The sequence below is a fragment of the Tenrec ecaudatus genome, chromosome 1 (assembly GCF_050624435.1).
Source record: "Tenrec ecaudatus isolate mTenEca1 chromosome 1, mTenEca1.hap1, whole genome shotgun sequence".
Taxonomy (NCBI): domain Eukaryota; kingdom Metazoa; phylum Chordata; class Mammalia; order Afrosoricida; family Tenrecidae; genus Tenrec; species Tenrec ecaudatus.
The window spans coordinates 1,241,231-1,264,519 of NC_134530.1; the positions used below are offsets into that span (position 1 = coordinate 1,241,231).

The 23,289-nt window shown below is 41.7% G+C and overlaps 1 protein-coding gene across 1 annotated transcript; it reads right to left on the reverse strand.

Moving 5' to 3' along the window:
• Positions 1–18,830: 18,830 nt before the first annotated feature.
• On the reverse strand, positions 18,831–23,259 carry LOC142442844 (vomeronasal type-2 receptor 116-like). Its single transcript, XM_075544223.1, has one exon. It carries the CDS (start codon positions 21,718–21,720, stop codon positions 20,797–20,799), a length of 924 nt encoding a protein of 307 aa, XP_075400338.1. The 5' UTR covers positions 21,721–23,259; the 3' UTR covers positions 18,831–20,796.
• Positions 23,260–23,289: the final 30 nt, after the last annotated feature.

Consider the following 23,289-nt stretch of genomic DNA (forward strand, 5'->3'; position numbering starts at 1 on the left):
AAATCATTAACACACTTGACTGGTAATTTTCAGTCGGGGAATTTTAATCTCACAAACGAAGATCCTCAGAAAGACCTGGAAATCTACTTCTGAATTATCACGCAGGCATGGGAACCCAGTGCAGCACCAATCTACTTGAGCACATGGAGGTATTTTGGTTGGAAGTCACCTTAATGGATGGTACATTTGTGTTTCATGATTTTCCGTATGTTCCACCGTGGATTTCTACAAATTTGAATTCTGTTCTTATAAAGATGACACCTCTGGGGAGATTCTTTTACACAGAGAGAACCACAAGAGGAGAAAAGAGTGTCCTTGCATCAGGAAGGAAAAGGACTCCTTTGGATTGTTTAATTTCCAGGGTGGGACGTTTTCCCATTTCTTTATTAGGAGCTCTCACAGAAACCATACCATTACCTAGATGAAACAAATGGAAATTGAGCTACTGTATGACCCAGCTATCTCTCTACTCGGCTTAAACCCAGAAGAAGTAAGAAATAGACCACGACGTCTATGTTCCAATATTTATTTATCATTTATTTCATTATTTTTTTAACCTTTTATGGTTTTATTTTTATTAACCATCTTATTGGGGGGCACTTACAAATCATATAACAATCCATCTTTCAATTTCAACATAACCTTTTGTACACTTCAATCCATAACAAGTAACATTAATCTACGAGGTTTAGATAAATATATTTACATATACCCTGAGGTAGGACATCTACCACAAATTAGATCGAAATATCATTATGAATATGCTCAAAGATCATTTTCTAGCTTATAAAGAGTATGGCAGTCTAGTTTAATTCCTATATTACAAACCTCTTGTGTATTTACTTTGTGTCTTCATGGTGCAAGCAATGAAAGTGTGTGTTTGCTAACTGAAAGCTTGGCATTTCGAATGCATCCAAAGGTACCTCAGGGGATAGTCATGGCAATCCAGTTCTGAAAATTAGTGACTGGAAGTCCCGTGGAACCCAGTTCTACTCTGAGGCAAATAGATTCTCTAAATGTCAGTGTCAACTCGGGAACAACTGGTTTGGTTAGTGTAAACCCCTCAGGAACAATAATGAGAGTAGCAACACCAAGAGAATAAGAGGATTATTGGGGGAGAAAAGGGGAACAGATCACAATGATTGACATGAAATCCCCTCCCAGGGGGATGAACAAGAGAAAAGTGAGCGAAGGGAAAGAGTGGGAGGGGTGTGTAAGACATGAAGAACCTAATTTATAAATTATCCAGTGTTATATCAGGAGGGCGGGATGGAGGGTGGGGAAATGAGCTCATACCAGTGACTCAAGTAGAAAGAAAATGTTTTGAAAATATCATTTATTTATTTATTGAAATTATTTTATTGGGGGCTCCTACCACTCTTATCAGCACAATCCATATATACATCCATTACGTCAAGCACATTTATCCATTTGTTGTCATCATCATTATCAAAATATTTGCTTTCAACTAGATCCCTTTGGTATCAGGTCCTCGTATTTCCCCTCCCTCCCTGTTGCCTCTCCCTCATAAACCCTTGACCATTTAAAATTATTTTAGCATATCTGAAACTGCCTAATGTCTCCTTTCACCCACTTTTCTGTTGTCCATCCCCCAGGGAGGAGGTTACATGTAGACCCTTCTAATAAATTCCCCCTTTCTTCCCCACCTTCGCTCCCAACTCCCGGTATCACAGGGTCTCAAAGGAATAAGGTATCAAGCACCAAAGATTTTAAAATCATATCACCGTGAATGAGGAGGAGTGTGTGGTGAAAACCAAGGCACATCTGTAGGCAACTGGACACCCCTTTGCGGAGGGTGCAAGGGGAGTAGATGAATGCAATGTAGCATCAATGAAACACACAATATTCCTCTAGTTCTTAAATGCTTCCCCCCCCCCCCCCACTACCATGATCCCAATTCTACCTTAAAGACCTGGCTATACCGCAGGATGTGCACTGGTGAAGATAGGAACTGGAAACACAGGGATTCCAGGACACATGAACCAGTCAAGACCAGTGGTGAGAGTGGCGATATGCTCCAATATATACTGCAGCAAATTGCACAATGACAAAGAATAGGAAACCATCTCAATTTCTATTGCTAGACAGTGGATTAGAAAACTCTGGCACATACACACAATGGAGTACTATGCATCACTAAAGAGCACTGATGATCGCATGAAGCACATTGCCTCATAGGAAGAGATGGAGGAAATTATGCAAAGTGAAGTGAGTCAATCACAAAAGAACAAGTACAACAAGAGTCCCTTGAGGTAAGTACAATCAGCACGGTAGGTATAGAAGAGAAGCCACTTCTCTCACACTATATGCCTTGAGGTACAGGCAGTTGGGTGGGGGAAAGACCAAACACAAGGAGGTTCATGTCTCTCCAGCACGAAGTAGGGACAAGGGGGGAAGAGAGATGGAGAAAAGAGAGTGGGATGGGAAAGAGGATAGCACTGGGAGAATAGGACACTAACCTGCTAAAGTGGAGAGTATTGATTATGTCTCTAAAGAATTGGGAATGTGTATGCAGACCACACCCTAGCGTGCCAAACCTTGAGGGCAACACAACCACATGCAGCTATTCATGAGCAGCGTGGGCTTCAGGGCTGCCCCAATCAGAGACAAAGTGACTTCCTCCCTAGAAGTGTGCTACGGAAGGCAACACACAAACTACCAGTTGCGGAGAAGGGCCGACCTGCCCTACCGACACCGAAGCAAACCAAGAAGGAAAAACAGAGAGTGAGGATCTAGATCCCATATTGGCACACCAAGTCCTGAGGATGATATCCCTTCACAGGGCTGCTAAGGCACAGAGAGGACATTAGGGCCGACAATATCTTAGACATCATGACCCCTTGCTGGAGCACATGGCAACACAGGGTAATACTGGGGACACAATGCAGGGAGGGACTCCGGTCTGAACCCCCCACAGCGGGGCAAACCAAGAAAAGAACATAATAGATCAGCAAGGGGAGCAAAGGCAAGCCAAAAAGCACCGTTGAACCCCCAGATAGACTTTAGGCTAGGAGAAGCATTGGAAGAGAAATCATAAAGGTGAATGGACAGACCTGGAAGTCTTTATTTTTATTAGTTATTATTTTTTTTCTCTTTTTATTCAATCTTTTGTCTTTGTTATTTTTGTTTTGCCTACCTATGTAAGATAGGCATTGGAAGGAAGGTCAAGGTGAAAGTAATGTGACCCTCGGTTCAGAGTAACATGTGAGGAGGAGGAGGCTGGGAAAGGGAGTGTTGAGCAAACAACGCCGTAGACAGGTGAACAACTACGGTATTAAAATCAACAATGAGTAGGATGTAGAGATCCTGGGTATGTTGGAGCAACAACAATCTAGCTGAGAGGGTTTAGTAAGAGGCTCCGGAGCGTGAACATGATGGTGAGTAAGGAGGATGCTCTAGGAAGCACAGCTATGGATAGAGGTGTTGACGTAGGTGCATATATGCATAATTACAGCAATTCGTGAAAATAGAGGCAGTGGTGTACATGTATATGTTTATATGGCAATACATTGAGGCAGTGGATGGACTTTAGGCCTATGCTCAAGCTCTGCCTCAACACAAGACTGCTTTGTTCTAACAACCTGGCATTCTACGATGCTCACCCTCCTCCCATGATCGCAGAAGACAAAAAGGGTGCTCAAGCAAATGTGGGGAAGAAAGCTGGAGGTGCTGCGCTATCAAAAGATATAGCATCGGGGGTTTTAAGACTTAAAGTTAAGCAGGCATGTAGCAAAAAAGCAACAACCCACGTGGAAGAAGCACACTAGTCAGTGCAATCACGAGGTGTCGACTGGATTGGGTAACAGCTTCAGAAAGTCCAAAACCAACCAACAAAAACATATTATTGAGAATGGGGGGAGGGGGGCATGGCGCAGAGAAGCAAAACCCATCCATAGACTGTTTGGGGCTGTAATCTCAGTGGTTCCCATCTGTTCCCTTATCCAATTGATTATTTGTGGCATCTGGCTGGGGCCCTCTCTACCATACATCGACAAGGACACATCCTCTGAACCCAGGAGCATCACCATTGAGTGCAACAAGGGTTCTTTCCCTGCCTTTTATCGTGTCCTGTGATACCTGGACTTCTTGGCTGTGGGAGCCTTTTCCTTGACTTATCTGGCCAGAAACCTGCCAGACACCTTCAATGAGGCCAAGTTGCTGACATTCAGCATGGTGGTGTTCTGCAATGTCTGAGTCACCTTCCTTCCTGACTACCACAGCTCTCGGGGCAAGGTCATGGTGGCTGTGGAGATCTTCCCCATTTTGGCCACCAGCATTGGACTTCTAGGCTGCATTTTTGCCTAAAGTGCTATGTTATCCTCCTGAGGCCAGGTGGAAACACATTAAAAGGGTTAAAGAGTAAAACACAGCTGAGGGGGAAATGATCAGGATCGGTTTTGTTTGTTTTCCTCATAATGTTCATGAGAAAGAATTCATGTAAGCCAGGAAACTACACTACCACGTGCTCAGAGCCAGATTTAAAGTCATTCTTGCATGTCTTTCCATGTCTCCAATTTTCGTTTTTTCATTGTTGTTAAAAGAAAACTACTAAGGTAGGATGAAAATGAGTGTTTCTTTTCCCATAAAGAATTATAGTCTTGGAAACACACAGAGACGACTTCTTTCAGTCCTTTAGAAACTTTATGAGCTTAATTGGGTGGCCGTGGATGAGTTGCTTTAGAGTCAGTTCCTACTCATGGCTGTCCTGTGTATGAAGAAACAATCAAACTAATTGGTCCTGTACCGGCCTCACGGTTATCGTCATATTGGAGCCCAAATTTGTAGCCGCTGTTTAGTCCATCCCATTGATGATCTTTCTTTTTCCCCTAACACTTTGCATTCCCAAACATGAAGTCTTCTCCAAAAGATGTGTTCCTATTGATAATAGGTCCAAAGTACGGTGAGATGATGTCTTTTCATCATCAGAGACTCTTTTAAAAAATCATTTTATTGGGGGCTCGTATACTTGGACATAACCGATGTCTTGTTGAAGATTAGGAATTCCCGTCTTGGCTTTCTCATGGGAGGAGGGTAGTAATCCAGACAAATCGTGAAGAGATTTTGTAAGCTTAACATTTTACCTTTTATGTGTTCCAGATTTGTCAGCTTAATTTTTGTATCTTGGATTTCAGCCTCTTGGGCAGCATCCCATGCTAAATCTGCAATGCCAAAAAGTGTCCCTGCCATCAAGCCTAGAGACAGGAGTTCTCTACATCCCCCCGGTACTGATTGGCGATTCCTGGTATTGGACGTTATTAGCATGTGGTGAACATCAGGGATATAATTTTTTAATCTTGAAATCCTCAATGTTTAATGTATATCGAATCCTAAGCAACTCAGGTTTGACATATATCAGCTTGGTCTGGTCAAAGATTGCCAGGGAAGCTGTTGCTGTAGACGTGGATGGCGGTGGAGCTGTATGGCCAGTAGTCCTTTCATTTCTGTAATGTTCAGTTATCAGGCAATGGGTTTACTTGAAACAGTCTCAATGTATTCTACATGGTCCAATGCTGTTGCTAGCACGTGTCCCATGAAATTGGCACAATCCAGATGGGTAATATCGGTTCCCTCTCTCCGAAGCTAGTGTGCTTATTTGTCCAGATTTCATTCATCCATCGTAATCCATCATAGAATAACAATGGGATATTTACATTATCATTAACCTTAAGTCTTTTAAAATTGGTTTCAAACCCCCAATTATTCCACCATTGATATGTTTGGTGTTTTAATCTGGAGCCATTATAAGATAAGTCAATCTTGTGATTTTCAGTATGGCAGCGTAAATTTGAGTTTTTCCTATAGGTTGATGCAAACTTGCTGTTTAATATGTCAGGGGTAGAATGAATTTCCTCAAAGGTTGCCCCACATATAAAGGTCCAATTGTGGGCCTGATTTTGAGAGGCGCAACTCTTATATGTTATACTATTCTGGCATTCATGGGATGGTAATTTGGAGACTACATTTATTAGGCCTACGAAAAATGAGGGTCAACAATCTCGAGTACCTTAATTTTTTCTTTTATATTTCCCCGATCTTCATCAGTGAGCATAATATAAAGCTGATTTCCAGACTGGGTTCCTTCCAAGAGTATTTCTATATTTGCTCCGGTGAGTGTAAATCTGACTTTTGTGTTATTTGGTCCCCAAGTATAATTTTTATTCCATTTTTCTTCCCAATTCTCTAGATCACCATATGCTATATACCGAGCAATTATATCTAGGGATATGTTGGGGGTTTCCAATTTTCAGGCAAAGGAGTTGTTTGCGGAAACCTTTGCCAATAATTATAGTGCCTTTCCATCAGCTTCAAACTTATTTTAGCCTTATTTACTGCTGCACATATTTTGATTTTATAGACTTTCAATTTGTCCCGGGGTGGGTCCCTCCATCTGTACTGGTGGTAATATTAAGTGCTCTCTTATTGATGATGGTGTCAGTACAGATGTGGCTGGGGTGAGCACACATTAACCTGCCACAGAGGGTAAAGTATTCTTCATCGGCTTCATGGGTGCTATGGTCGGGGTCATTGTAAATAATCATATGAGGTAAATTTTAAGTGGTCCAATTATAGTAGTATAGATATTCCTTATAATAGTTTCCAGATGTAAAGATATTTTCAGAATTCTGCTTGGATTCATACAGGATATGAGGGAAACAATACAGAAAAAGGATAAAATGATGGAGGAGAAAAAGGTCTTATACCAAAGGGAAATACAGGAGCTTAGGAATGAGATAATAAAAACCAGTAGCAGGAACGCGGACCCGGAGAATCGACTCAAGGAGGGAGAGAACCACATCACTGACTTGGAGGACAGCCAAGCAGACTTTACCAAATGTGAACAAAAATCTAATAAGATCATCAGAGATGTTGAAGAAAACCTAAGAGCTACGTCTGATGCTATGAAGGTGAAATAGTATTCAAATTATTGGCTTACCGGAGGAAGAGACAACAAAGAAATCATCTGAAACAATATTGATCGAATTCTTGGAGGAAGAATTTCCCAAGCTTAATGAATGAATACCCGGCAGCCATTTCAGGAGGCTGAAAGAACACCAACCAGACTGAATCAAAAGAAGAAGTCACCAAGGCACATAATAAACTATCCAATTTTGAGGAAAAGGAGAAAATCATGAGAGCACCTAAGGACAAACAAGCAAACACATATAAAGGTTCCTAAGTAAGGATGTGCTCGGGCCTATCAGGAGAAACTATGAAGAAGAGGAGAGAGTCTGGGACGATATTCCAAAAATTGAAGGAAAACAAAGCAATCCAAGAATAGTCTATCCAGCCAAATTATCTCTCAAGTTAGATGGCGAAGTATGAGTCTTCCCAGACAAGGAAAACTCAAAGAATACGTTAGAAGAAACCCAGACCTACAAAAGATCCTTCCTGACCCAATATGGACAGAACAAAAACACTCAACAAGCATAAAGTAGAGACCACCATATAGAACAACCTCGCCCAAAGGGCAACGAAGAGAAAATAGTCCTCAAGATTGGATTGGCTTAAGGATGGAAAGAGCTCAAGAATGATACATACATACACATGCACAACACACTAATAAGAAAGGGAAGTAGGAAAACACCCAATACAAAAGGTATAAGATGATATCATAGAGTGCACAGATGGAGATAATAACGCTGAATATCAATGGCCTGAACTCGGGCATTAAGACTGAGACTAGCAGATTGGCTTACAAAAGACAACCCATCAATCTGCTGCCTAGAGGAGACACATCTCAAGGCTACAGACAAAAAGAGGCTGAGAATCAAAGGATGGAGAAAGGTATATCAAGCAAACAATTCAAAAAGAGCAGGGGTTGAAATCGTAATCCCAGATAAAATTGACCGTAAAGTGAAAACCATAAAAGGAGATAAGGAGGGATACTATATAATGCTCAAGGGAAAGGTAGACAAAGAACCACTAAGCATTCTACACATATATTCCCTGAATGAGAGACTCGTTGAATACATCAACCAAACCGACAAAAGATCAAAAAAGAAATCACTGCATCAACAATTAGAGTGGGTGATTTCAACACACCACTCTCTGAGAAAGGTAGGTCACAGGAAATGAAACTCAACAAGGAGGCTAGAAATCTAAACACTACAATTAGACAATTTGACCTGATAGATATTTATATAGGTAGTCATCCAAATACCAAAAAACTCACATTCTTTGCAAGCTCACATGGCACATATTCGAAGATAGACCACATGCTGAGCGTAAGGTGAATCGAAATAAATATCCTACACATCTCTCTCTCTCTGTCCACTGTGCCATAAGGCTGGAAATCAACACAATGAAGACGAAGACAACAAGAGGAAACAATTGGAGGATGAATAACTCTCTACTGTAAAAGAAGTGCGTACTGGCACAGATCAGAGATGAAATTAGGAAATTTATAGAAACCAACAAGAATGAGCACACAATCTACCAAAGCTTATGGGACACAGCAAAGGCAGTTATCAGAGGAAGTTTCATAGCAATGCATGCACACCTGAGAATGTAAGAGAAAGTCGTGATTGATATTCTGGCACAAAATTTAGAACCACTAGAGCAGAGTCTGCAGAACAATCCTACTAATAGCAAAAGAAAAGCAATTATAAAAATCAGGGTTGAGATTAAGGAGAGGCAAAATAGGAAAATCATGGGAAAAAAATAATAGTGCTGAAAGTTGATTCCTTGAAAGGATAAACAGAATTGACAGAGTGCTGGCAAATCTACCCAAAGAAAGGAGGGAACCAATTTCAATAGCAAGGATAAGGGATGAAAGAGGGGACATTACAACAGATGTAATAAAATCAAAAGTATAATAGCACAGTACTATGAAGGATTATACTCCAATGAATTCAAAAATTTGGAAGACATGGACAATTTCTTGGAAAAACAATCCCTACATCGACTGTCTTCGAAGGTAGTCGAGAATTTCTACACACTCACAGCAATAGAAGAACTAGACAAGGTTATCAAGGGGTTACCAACAAAACTATCCCCTGGGTCAGAATGCTTCACTGGTGAATTCTATAAAGCATTTCGGGAAGAACTAACACCAGTCCTACACAAACTCATCCAGAACATAGAAAGAGATGGGAAACTCCCGAAATCCTTTTATGAAGCTAGTATAATTCTTATACCAAAACTGGGCAAGGATCCCACAAGAATTGAGACCTAAAGAGCAAAATCCCTAATGAACATCGATGCAAAATTCCTTGCCAAAATACTAGCCAACAGAATACAAAAGGATATAAGCCTAATAATTCACCATGACCAAGTGGGATTTAAACCAGGGATGCAGGGATTGTTCAACATATGAAAGATCATTAGTATTATTCATCACATTGACATGAAAAACTATAAGAACCACATGATAATATCGATAATGCAGAAAAAGCATTCAACAACATTCAAAACCAATTCCTGTTTGAGACACTTGAGAAGACAGTAATGGAAAAAAAGTTCCCCAAGACAATACAAACTCTATATAAAAAACCGACAGCCAACGTGGTAGTCAATGGAGAAAAGACTAACACAATCCCAATGAAAAGGGCACCAGACAAGGATGCTCCTTGTCCCCACTCTTATTTAATATCATGCTGCAAGTGTTAATTAGCAGCATAAGGCAAAGAAAAGACATCAAAGGTATTCATCTGGGGAAAGAAGAGGTGAAACTACGGTTGGTTGCCAATGATATGATTTTATATATGGAAAATCCCAAAAGTTCTACAAGGGGAATACTGGAAGCAATAGAGGAGTTTGGCAGAGTGGCAGGATACAACATCAACAAATAGAAGTCAATCAGACTGTTCTACACATCAGAAAAGACCACATAATATCCAAACACAAACTGAAATATCTAGGGATATATCTGACTAAAGGAACAAAAGATCTATATGGGGAAAATTACAGAACACTATTACAAGAAACTAAGAGCCAACTCAACAAATTGAAGAATATCCCATGCTTGTGGATGGAAGAATAAATATAGGCAAGATGTCAGTTCTACCCAAGGCACTATGTAAGTTTACTGCAATCCCAATACAATTACCCTCACTTTCTTCAAAGACAATGAAAAACTGATTGCCAACTTCATACGGAGCAGGAAGAAACCCAGGGTTAGCAGACAACTCCTTAAGAAGGACACAGTGGGAGGGCTTGCTTTACGTAACTTTAGCACATCCTATACAGCCACAGTTGTCAAAAACGCATGGTATTGGTACAATTACAGATACTCAGAACAATGGAAAAGAACTGAAAACTCAGATATAAAATCATCAACATACAGACAACTAATCTTTGTTAAGAGCCCAAAAAACATCCGATGGGAAGGAGATGCCCTCTTTAACAAGTGGTGCTGGAGAAAACGGATATGTACTTGCAGAAAAATGCAGCAAGAGCCTTATCTCATTCATTGCACAAGAATAAACTCAAGTTGGATCACAGACCTTGACGTTAGACCCCAAAATATTAGGGCCATCAATGAGAGAATTAGGACCAACTTGAGAACTTTGGCACAGGGAATACATAGGCTATCAGATATAAGGAAGGACAAAATCAGAGGAAGTACAAATTGACAAATGGGATATACTGAAGATAAAACACATGTGTACATCAAAGGAATTCACCAAGGGAGTAATAAGTGAGTCCACGAACTGGGAAAACATCTTTAGCAATGACACATCAGACAAAGGCCTTAATACTAAAATCTACAATACTCTGCTAGCTTTGAATAGAAAAAAAGTTAATTGCCCAATGAGGAGGTGGGCAAAGGACCTGAACAGAAACTTCATGGGGGCAGATATATGAATGGCCAACAAAAATGTGAGAAAGTGTTCCCCATCTTTAGCCATAAGAGAACTGCAAATTAATACAACAATGATGTACCAGGAAACACCCTATAGGTAGCCCAATTCAAAAAATCAGAAAGTAACAAGTGTTAGAGGGGATGTGGGGAGACAGGAACTCTCATCCACTGTTGGTGGACCTGTAAGTAGCTACAGCTACTATGGAAATCGATCTGGTGATATCTAAAACAGACAGAAATTGAGTTACCGTACGACCCAGCAATCCTGCTACTGGACATATACCCAGAAGAGGAAAGAAACAGACCACGGCCAGACATCTGTGCTCCAATGTTCATTGCGGCACAGTTCATAATTGCAACGATTTGGAAACAACCCAAATTTCCATCAACTGACGATTGGATTAAAAAGCTGTGGTACATACATAAAATGGAGTACCACGCATCGCTAAAAAGCAGTGATGAATGTATGAAGCACATCGCTGCATGGGAAGAACTGAGGAAATCATGCTAAGCGAAGCTAGCCAAGCACAAAAGGACAAGTACAACGTGAGTCCACTGAGGTAAGCTTTAAAAAATGCAAGAGGGGCACAGGGAATAAGCTACTGTACACAAATATTCCTGGGTTGAAGACCAGGTAATATGGCATGGACAAGAGCAAATTTAGGGATACATATGGTAGACAACTAAAAAGGGGTGAAGGGGCAGGTGTCCACTTAGTAGTTGGGATTGTCCCCCCACCCCCGACCTCTCCATGGTTCCCTACTAAACGCCGACATGTTGCATTCACAACTTGGAGCGCTGGGTTGACATCTGGTTCCCTCTTTCCCTGTAGAAATATAAACAATAAATACCCTCCCCTTGGCTGGTTAGTGCCCTGTGCCCCTGCTACCCATTTCTTGTAGCCAAAGCCATAAGTCCACATGAGACAGGTTGCTTTGATTACTACGGAAACCTTACTGTCTGTTATAACCACGTCCACCCTGTCTCTGTTGATTCAGTGCTGACACCTGCCTTCTACCATCATGGGGCCCAATCAGCCCCATTGTTGGTGAATGCCAGAGTTTGTTTAGGGCAGTTTCCACTGTTAATCCTGGTGCATATTAAATAGCAATGGCAGGAGTCTTCAGAGATGCTGGGGCCCACTTCACAAACTTGTTCCTTATGGTTGCGGTGAAGGGTATGTCCTCAGGACACCCTGTTTATGGGACTATGATTATATTCTGGTAGATGCATTCCAACAGACCAAGTTCCCTAAGATTTGGGATCCCTTCCTCAACAGTGTACCAAGTAGGTCAGGCACCTCAAGTTGGTCTAACCTAGGCTATCTGGTAGTCCATGCGTCAACGAGCCAACCAAATAAGGAATTAGATCCTCTCTTAGCCTCTCTCACTGAGACATTGAAAGAAATATCTGTGCTTAGGGGTCCCATATTCAGAAACTCAGACTGGTCTAATATTACATTTCTTGCACCAGTATCCCACAGCCTTAGAAACCATTCCCAGGGATATTTCCCAGGCTTCAGCTCGTACATATTTGAAAACTCGAGCAGATCTTTGTGAGTATGGTGCACTTCTTCTTGGGCAATCACCTCAACCTCATCTGTAGGACCTTTCTGAGCCTAAATTTTAGTTACAGGTCTAGAGGAAATAATGGGTGGTGAGGGTGTTTGGCGGGTGATCTCAGCAATATCTTGTAAGGCATCTCCCTCAAGCAATGCTACACATGCAGCCCAACCTTGCATTTCAGGTTGAACAGTTTGCTTAATCTGCTCAGGTGTGGGTTGTTCTGTTGACAGTGGATTAATACCTTCATCTGGGAGGGGTGGATCTATTGACTGGGGTGGCTCAATTGTTCCTAGGGACTCAATATCCTCCTCTTTTGGATCATCAGCCCATATGTTCCCATCCCATTTTTCAGGGACCCAACACTTTTCTATGAGTATCCTTACTTTGATATCAGACACTGCTCTAGATCTGCAATTCAGCTGACGTTGTAATTCAGCCACTCACATAATTAGACACTGGACCTGATTCTCAGCAATGTCAGCTCTATTGCTAGAGGAGAGAAGGCTCTCCTTTGTAGCACAGGTGGGAGCTTTTAAGTCTACAGGTTGGTGCCCGAGGAGCGCTTCTAAAGCCCTGAGACCACCCCTCTCCTTGATCACACTTTCCATTGTAAGAAGGACCAGCCAACCAGCTTCCCTATCCTTGCTATCCTGACAAAACAGCTGGAAAATGTCAAACGTAGGATCGCCCAGAGTCTCTTCTTTAACCGGCACCTCAATGATTGGTGGTGCGACTGTAGATATCAGCTTTGATATTTCAGACCATGTAAGAGTGGTAGATTTTCCATGCCTTTGGGTGTAGAAGTAGCATTACTAGTGCTGTTAAAACTAATCAGACTTGAGAGCCTATTTAAAAAGCTCATGTTTATGATTTTATATCTCTGGAAGCACTCCTGGTACCAAATAGGTTAGACAGGGTTCTCTAGAAAAACAAAATCCAGACACTAATAATTTTATTTATATTTATATAGATAGATAACATAATAACTAAACAACTAATCTAAAAAGCAGCATAAGTGGCTCAGTGCAACTCACTTCTGTGAGACAGCTAGAACACTGGCCATCATTCAAGTCTTGAGGGCCAGGGGGTAGTCCTCCGTAGAGCAATTCATGTCCTAAGGCCACAAGGTCACCAACAGTCAGTCAGATCACAGGTTCTGACAGTCCCCAGCTCAAGGGATATACATTCCAGTAGTGTGGTGAAGCGGGTCTTGAAAGAACCTCAAGTTACAGCGACACAGTCCTCAGGTTGCATGTCCCACGGGTAGTGTAGCTTGCAAATGGAGGCATAGAACAAGCAAGGCATCCACACACTGGTCTGATGATCAAAGAGCAAGAGAAGAGGTGAGGCTCAGCGAGCCGCTTATCTCTCAGCCCTTCAATTCATCCCACATGTGTTCATTGGCCATGTTGGCACAACGAACCTAACTATCACAAAAGGCTTATTAATAACACGCAGTATGCACGTGAAATAACATTGCCTGCTGAAACTGAGAATGGCTAGAGAAATTTCCTGGTGAAGATCAAGGATTGCAGCCTCAGTATGGATTACATTTACAATTCAATGTGAAGAAGACCAGATCATCAAACCAGGACAAATATATACCATCAAAATCAATGGAGAAACGGTTGAAGTTGTTAAAGATTTTGTCTTTTGTGGATCCACAATCAACACTCACGGAAGCAGTAGTCAGGAGATCCAATGCTGAGTTGCAATGGGTAAATCTGCTACACAAGACTTCTTTCGAGTATTGAAAATCAAGGATGTTATTTTGAGCACTAACATGTATCTGATCTTAACCATGGTATGTTCTCTTGCGCATACAAGGAATACTATGCATCATTAAAGAATAATGGCGAAAAGCCTCATGACCTGGATGTATTTGTAAGACATGAGTGGAGTGCAGTTATACAATTACAAAAGTACAAATGTTGTATGCCACGTTTGGAAAAAGTCAAGGCAAGTATATCCTACAAAATATGTTAGTCTGAGTTGACTACAAAAACAAATTCCTTGACAATCAAATATATATAAGACAGGGATTTATGTAAAAGAGCAATTGAATATTGAGAAAACATCCCAGCCCAGTCCAGATCGAATCCATAGTAAAGTACTAGTCCATAGGTTCGATACTAGTCTATAAATTCCTCTGTGGCTCACACAGCGCATGCAATGACAGGGAATGCAGGAGGATGTCAGGCCAGGGAGTGGAAAGTCTTGTGGAACCAGTGGCAGTGGAAGCAACTCCAGACCGGCATATGTCTCAGTGCGTCTCCTCCAGCTCTCTGAGTGATGCAACAGCAGAAAAGATAAGGCAGAGAGTGTGTGTCTCGCTTTCAGGGAGGAAGACAGGAGTCCCAAGATTTCTCAGGAGAAGGTCTTGCCCACACACAGGCATCATTGGCTATGAGCTGATGACAGGCTAGACGCCACCCCTTCGCTCACGTCAACAGGAGATTATGTAACTGCCAGAAACACAAAAGCAAACAAACAACGTTGATGGTTACAAAGGGATGGAGGAGAAGGGAGAGGAGATGAAGTAGTAGGTCAGAGGGTGGACAGGTGTTAACGTAGGGGAAGGGAGAGATAATTTACTACAAAAGGGAGGCAGGGGGGAAAGGAGAGGAAGGGAACAAGGCAAGATTTGAGAGGTTTGATATGTTGTGTAACCTGTTTGTGCAAAATAGGATGATATGGTATATAAACTCCATCTAATTCACACTTTAAAGTTTTATACAAGAATTAATGCATTTGAATGATGGGGTTAGAGAAGAGTACTGAGCAAATCATGAGCTGTCAGTAGAACTAGTTAAATCCAGGTTTGAATAATTACATTCATAAGACTCCATGAGTATGGGAAGACTTCATCTCATGTACTCGGAACCTGTAATCAAGAGGTACCCATCCTTTGGGGCAGACATCATGTTTGGTAAACCAAAGAGTCAGGAGAAAAGAGAAAGATCCTTAGAAAGATTGACTGAAACAGTGGCTACAAAAATGGTCTGGAATATTAAAACAACCGTGAGGATGGCCCAGGAGCAGTTCTCTTCATGTTTCCTTTCATAGACAGGACTGCCAAGAGCAGTTACTGACTCGGAATCAACTAAAGAACTGTCAGCTAATCAATTATCACTCAAAGAACCCCTAAAACACTGAGCAGAATAATCGCCTCTGTGGGTTCCCAAGACTGTAACTCTTTGTAGCCCACTATTCCACGAGGTGTCCTACTGTCACTCTCTATGGGAATAGAAACCCTCCTTTTTCTCCAACCAATCCTCCTTTTTCTCCAACCAATCCTCCTTTTTCTCCACCAATGAAGAAAAAAATACTCAACACATGCCATAAGGATTTTAAAACTGGATCTGAGCATGTGGTAGATTATTTTTCTAGCTTACACTAATTCTTTCTCACAAAATATATGCGGAAAACAAACAAATAAAGGAGATAATTTTCCCCCTCAAATATATTTTATTCTTTAACCCTTATAATGTGTTTCCACCTGGCCTTAGGAAGATATCATAGCACTTTGGGGCAAAGAGGCAGCCTAGAAGCCCATACTGGAGGCCAAGATGGGGAAGATCTCCGCAGCCACCATAACCTTCCCCCGAGAGCTGTGGTAGACAGGCTGGAAGGTGACGCAGACACTGCAGAACACCAGCATGCTGAAGGTCAGGAACTTGGTCTCATTGAAGGTGTCAGGCAGGTTTCTGGCCAGATAAGCCAAGGAAAAGGCTCCCAGGGCCAGGAATCCCAGGTATCCCAGGACACAGTAGAAGGCAGAGACAGAGTCCTTGTTGCACTCAATGATGATGCTCCTGGGTTCAGAGGATGAATCTATGTCAATGAAAGGGGGAGATGTTCCCAGACAGATGCCACAAACAACCCATTGGATAAGGGAACAGATGGGAACCACCGAGTTTACAACCCCAGACACCAGCAGCTGCCTCAGAATTCTTCCCAGTCTCAAGATCATGAAGGCCAGAATCACAATGATGGTTTTGGCCAAAACGGTGGATACCGACACAGAGAATATGACTGCGAAGGAGATATTGCTGAGGATGCAAGTGACTTGGGTTTGGACACCGATGAAGAGTAAGGAGCATTGGAAGCAAAAGAGGAGGGAGAGGAGGAGGACATAGCTGAGGGTGTGGTTGTTGGCCTTGACTATTGGAGAGCCTCTGTATTTCACAAAGACCCAGAAAACCATGGCAGAGATGAGAAGGAAGCACAGAGCTGTGCTGGCCAGAACCATCCTCAGGGGCGGTTGATAAGCCAGGAAGGTCACAGTCCTGGGTAGGCAGCGATTTCTCTCCATGTTGGGATACTGACTCTGGGGTCACACCGTATATTGATCGCTACCTAGAGAGGAAAGTGAGAGGGAATATGAGTCAGAACATAGAGCCACATCTTTCTCATTTCACTGTGGTCACGGAAAATTTTTAGTTTTGGTTTATTTTAATTTTCTCTACATCCACCTGACAACTCTGATTTTAACACCCCAATATCATCTGCCCATGATAAGTTATTTGACAGGTCAAAATAGTTTTGTGTTGCCTTTGAGTGAACTCCACCCATTCCATCCCCACAAGTGCAGGGCAGAACATTGCTCCATCGGATGTTCTGTGTCGTTGATCTCTAGAAGCAGATCAGTGGTCTTTTTTATCTGAGGCACCTCTGAGTGGGTTGAGAATATAGTTGAGTGCTTAATACTTTGTGCTCCGCAAGCTTCTTAAGTCTCATAAGATGTTACAGAAATTGCTCATGGAATTTTGTCAGTTCATACCTGTTTGAATACATATTCTTCTTTCTGGGCACAAAATACAATCAAAGCAGCAGCAAGGCTGCCCTTCTGAGGAATTTTCATGAATCTCAAGCCACAACTGTTGCTACACACAGTAGGGAGTCTGAAAGAAAAGATTCATTGATAATGGTTCGATAATATTGCATGAAAGGATAGTCTCTTACCATTTAATAGAATTGACTAATAATGTTTTGTTGTTACTGATATTGAATAATATTTTGTTGTCATCAGGGGATCCTGACTCGTGCTGTCTCTAGTGATCCCGACTGGTAATGACCCTAGTGATCCTGACTCAGTGGCCTTAGAAGACAAAGTCCAATTCCCCATTTGCATTCCAAGACTGTGATCTTTACATAAGCAAACCACAGCCTTTCTTCTCTTATAACTGCAATAGGTTCCAACTGTGAACCTTTCAGGTAGCAATCAATCCCTTAACTTGTGCATCCCCAGATCTCCTCAACACACCTTTCAATGCATCACAACTTACCTTTGAAATTTTACTGTAATGGATCCGCACAGGGAGGTAAAAGCTATACACGGATCCGTCCTGTTGGTTCAAGACAAATACAATACATTATCTGTGCTCGGGGAGCGGGATGGAAAGCCAGCTTCAAATGTATGTACAAGTCATCAGAATTCTACCTCACCAGATTATGTCCTGCCCGGTATCTGGACACAGTGGTCCCTGGGTGGTTTGTGCTCAACTATGGACTGAGCTTGGCTGTCTGTGCCCATCTAGAAGGAGCAGAGGGTGTGGGAAATCTGCTTCTAAAGATTGATCAACTCTAAAGAAAACCTATAAAGACACAGAGAAAGAAGTCCATGTGATCTCAGATATATACGGAACATCTTACCAACAAAAATTCCTTCCACTTATATTAGATCATAAAAAAGAAGCATGCGTAAAATTAAAAACATTGATATACTACCAAGCATCATGTCAGATCACAAGGCCATAAATTTAGAAATCAAACATAGAATGATCAACTCCAAAAATTATAATAAATGGAAACGGAAAACAAAAAAATAAGACCTACTGAAAATGCATTATGTATGCACATCCAAAGATCTCATGCAAACAGTCAACAGAGAACCCCTAGATTGGGAAAAATACTCAGTGATAATACATCAGATGAGGGCATTAGCTCGAAAATCTACAGAAAACTGCAACATCTTAACAATAAAAATATAAATAAGAGTCAAAAATGGACAAAAGACATGAATAGACAATTTACCAAATTTGACATCCAGGTAGCCAACAACTCTATGAGGAAACATTCCCATTCATTCGCAATAAGAGAAATACCAATTAAAAGCACACTTTTAGCAAAAGTCCATGAAAGAAGGTGTAATAAGTGTTGGAGAGAATGTGAAGAGATCAAATTGCAATCACATTACTGGTAGGACTGTAGTATTGTACCACCATTTTGGAAATCAGTATGGCACTTCTTTAAACCAATGCAAATACAAATATCTTATGACCCAGCAATCTCTCTACTGAGTATATACCTTAAAGAAATAAAGAATACAACATGAACAGGCATATGCACTTCTATGTTTATTGCAGCAATTTCCATAATGTCTAAGTCTCAAAAGAGCCAAAATCCCCTATTATACAGGAATGGATGAACAAACTGGGATACATACATAATGGAATATTATGCTTAAAAACAAACTGAAAACTCTTATACGCTGCATGAAAAGGACAAAGCTAGAGAACATTATTCTGAGCTAACTTGGCCAATTTTACACAGGTAAATATCTAATAACACCATTACTATAACGAAAAACAAAGAAATGTGGCTTTTACAAGAAAAGACAAGGCTTTGCTGACTATGAGATGGCCAGGGACAAGGGGCAAAGAAAGAGCAGGAAGAGAGTGGGAAAGGACACAGAAGAAAAAGAGAGAGGGCTAAGAGATTATTACTTTTTATTTCATTTCTGGATATGGGCCATGTAAACACAATGTGTGCTCTTTTGAAAAACAAAACATACTTAATTAATTTGCAAAAATCCCACCAGATTCCTGATCCCTTAAACTGCAATAATAGTCTCAGTGGGAAAATAAAAGGAAACCCAAAAAGGACTTGGAGTCTTTAATGATAACCAGGTTCATTTGCAGAAAAAGAAACAAAAAAAAAAACATATTGCATGGGGCAAATTTGCAAAATATAGAAAAAAATAGGGTGCTGTGCCATCTAATGGATTGAGACCCATAGCAACACTGTGGGAGAGAGTACATTTGCCAAACGATCTCTTTCAAATGTGAAAGAGAAAAAGTTTTATCTGAGCAATAAGATGCACTTGATGGGAGCCATGGTATTTTCAATCACCTTATATGCATGTCAGAACTGGAGAAGAATCGAAAAAAGCAGAAACCATTGATAGATGTGAATTATAGTGTTGGTGAAGAATAGCAATTAAAAAAGGACAGCCATAGAAAAGAGAAACTTATTTCAAAGAACTACATCCAGAATGCTCTTTAGAAGTGAGGATGGAAAGCCTTTATCTCATGTACTTTGGACTTGTGAACACGAAGTACCAGTGTCAAAGTGGGTGCATAAGCAAATGTGGTGAAGAAAGCTGATGGTGCCCAGCTATCAAAAGATATAGTGTCTGGGGTCTTAAAGGCTTGAAGGTAAACAAGTGGCCATCTAGCTCAGAAGCAACAAAGCCCACATGGAAGAAGCTCGGCAGACTGTTCAACCATGAGGTGTTGAAGGGATGAGGTATCAGGGATCAAAGAACAAAAATTCATATCATTGTGAATGAAGGGGAGTGTACAGTGCAGACGTAAAGCCCATCTGCAGGCAACTGGACATCCCCTTATGGAAGGGTCATGGGAGGAGGGTGCAGGGTAGCAATGATGAAACATACAACTCTCCTTTAGTTCCTAAATACCTCATCCTCACCCACTATCATGATCCCATTTTTACCTTATAAATCTGGCTACACCAGAGGATGTACACTGGTACAGATAAGAACTGGAAACACATGGAATACAGGATGACCATCCCTTCAGACCCAGTGGTGAGAAAGGCGATACCAGGAGCGTGGAGGGGGAGGGTAAAAAGGGGGGGAATCAATTACAAGGTGTACAGATACCCTGTTCACTGGGGGGATAGACCGCAGAAATGTGGGTGAAGGGAGAGTCACAGAGTGTGAGATATGATAAAATAATAATTTATAAATTATCAGAGATCGTGAAGGAGGATGCAGCACGGAGGGTTGGGCAAATATGGGGACCTGATGACAGGGGCTTACATGGAAAGCAAATATTTTGAGAACTACGAGGGTAATGAATCTACAAATGTGCTTTATACAATTGATGTATATGTGGATGGTAATAAGAGTGATCTGAGCCCCCAATAAAATGATTTTTTAAGAGGTACCAGTCTCTAGGGAAGGAGGAAATGTTCCGTAAAGAAAAAGGTTCACAACATAGAGGGGGACGCAGAATGAGATGAATCAGTGGCTGCTACAGGGAATGCTGCAGGATGCTACAGAATGAATCAGTGGCTGCTACAGAGGATGGTGCAGGACAGAGCAGTGCTCTCTTTTGTTTTACCAGGGGTCGCTGTGAATAGGAAGCAACCCCCCAGAAACTAAACACAAACAAGTAATATTTGGTCACTTTTCCTCAAACAAGTTTTATTCCTTAAAGCTTTTGAGGTGTTCCTATCTGGATGAAGGAAGATGACATAGCACTTGGGGGCAAAGATGCAGCCTAGAAGCCCCACACTGGAGGCTAAGATGGAGAAGATCTCCACAGCCACCATGACCTTGCCCTGGGTGCTGTGGTAGACAGGGAGGAAAGTCACCCAGACACTGCAGAACACCAGCATGCTGAAGGTCAGGAACTTGGCCTCGTTGAAGGTGTCAGGCAGGTTCCTGGCCTGGTAAGCCAAGAAAAATATCCCCAGGGCCAAGAAGTCCAGGAATCCCAGGACACAGTAGAAAGCAGTGACTGAGCCCTTGTTGCACACGATGATGATGTGTCTGGCCTCTGAGTGTGTGTCTTTGTCCACAAAAGTTGGAGAGGTCCCCAGCCAGACCCCACAGACCATCAGTTGGATCAAAGAGCAGATGGGCACCACAGCATTAGAAGCTCCAGACAGCAGCAACCGCCTCATGGTTCTTCCAGGTGTCAAGGCCTTGAATGCCAAAATCACAGTGATGGTTTTGGCTAAAACAGCGGAAATAGCTACAGTGAAAACAACTCCAAAGGTGATTTGCTGGAGGATGCAGGTGGCTGTGTTGGGACGGCCAATGAAGAGTAAGGAGCAGAGGAAGCAGAGGAGGAGGGAGAGGAGCAGGACAGAGCTGAGGGTCCGGTTGTTGGCCTTGACTATGGGGGAGTCTCGATGCTTCACAAAGACCCACAAGACCACTGCAGTGATGACAGAGAAGACCAGAGCTGTACAGGCCAGAGACATCCCCAAGGGATCGTCATGAGCAAGGAAGTTCGCAAATTTGGGCAGACAGCGGTTCCTCTCAATGTTGGGATACTGACTTTGAGGACACTGCATACACGTATCACTCTCTGGTGAGAAAAATGAAATGGAGTTTAAAGAAAGACAGGAATGACTTGTTTCAAAGATTGAAATGTGCTGGGTAGAAGGGGTTGGATTTAAAATTTTTCATCTTCGCCTTATCTAGGAACTTCCTATTTCTTTGTATAAACCGAGAGTCAGCTCTCTATGAATAAATATGTGACATTTTACAATCATCCTCATTGGTGGCTTTGAGTAGCCTCCACTCATGGTGTCCCCATGAGGGCAGAAAAAACTGGACTTCAGGCAGATTTCTGTAACTGTCATCTCCTGGAATTAGGTTGGGGAATCTGTGTTCTGAGCTACCTTTTGGAAAAACTCAGAACCTCCTTTGGTGCTTACCTCTTTGTTCTGCCCAGGAACTCCAGGAGGCTGGGTAGAAGTGAGAGAAGCTGACTGTGGTATTTTGTCAATTCCTACCTGTTTGATTAGATATTTCTCCCTCTGGACATGCAATACAATCAAAACAGCAAATAGGCTTCCATTTCTGAGGGATTTTCATGAATCCCGCATCACAGCTATTGCTACATACAGAGCAAGGAGTCTGTAAGAATGATATCAATGATAATACTTCAGTAGTCTTGTACAAATTGATCATATTACCTTAGAATGTGATCATAGGGCATAACAAGGTTTTGTTTTTATTTAATGATTCTGACGCAGAAGACCCGAATGATCCTATATCACAATGACACTACTCCTATAACCCAGAGTAGAACAGCCCCATCAGGATCCAAGTGTGTGTCCTTTAAGGAAGCTGATCAACAGGACTCCCTCTGTTGGAGCCAATGTAGGTTCCCATCACCATCCTTTCAGTTAGCATCCAAGATGTTAACTGCTGCACCACCAGTCTTATAACATATAAAAAGTTATTTTTGAGATACCCTGCCAACTTTGACCTTGCTGGGTACATACAGGGTGGTCAAGCAAAATCCCGATCCACCCTTAGGATGCAAGTTAAACAGAATACAGTTTAATTTTCCAAGAGACAAGGACATGAAGAAATTTAATTTGACTTGATTTTTGTATGCATGATATCATAAGTCATTGTCACCAGAATATACACTGTGCTAGTTATGTCCACGGAAGGCCCTGCAACAACGAGCTCAAACATCAAAATAACTGCGAGGATGGAGCAGGGCTGAGAGCAGTGTTTAATTCTAATGCACATGTGGTTGCTGTGGGATGAAACTTACACAACAGTCCCTGTCCACAACAACTAGGTCATGGGGAAACAAAGTATTTTTAGTAAACTACTAACTGAAAGTTGGGTATCTGAAGTCACCTAGAATCACCCCAGAGAGCAGCAGGTGTGCTTCCATAAAGATTAGAGCCAAGGAAACTACGGGATTCAGAAAATTAACTGGACAAAAAAGGGTTTGAGGTTTGTTTGTTTTAAAATTGGAGTCAGAAGACATGGTTTTTGAACAATAAACTCAACCAAAATTTTGAGCCCTCTCTCAACTTATCTGAGAAAAAGGTAAATTGAATTTAAAATCAGTTCATATTGTTGAATTAGTACCATCACTCTGTTACTTTGATATA

What these genes read in the sequence shown, in the direction of transcription:
- LOC142442844 (XM_075544223.1), bottom strand. Translation starts at nt 21,720, where the DNA reads ATGCAGTGTCCTCAAAGTCAGTATCCCAACATTGAGAGGAACCGCTGT.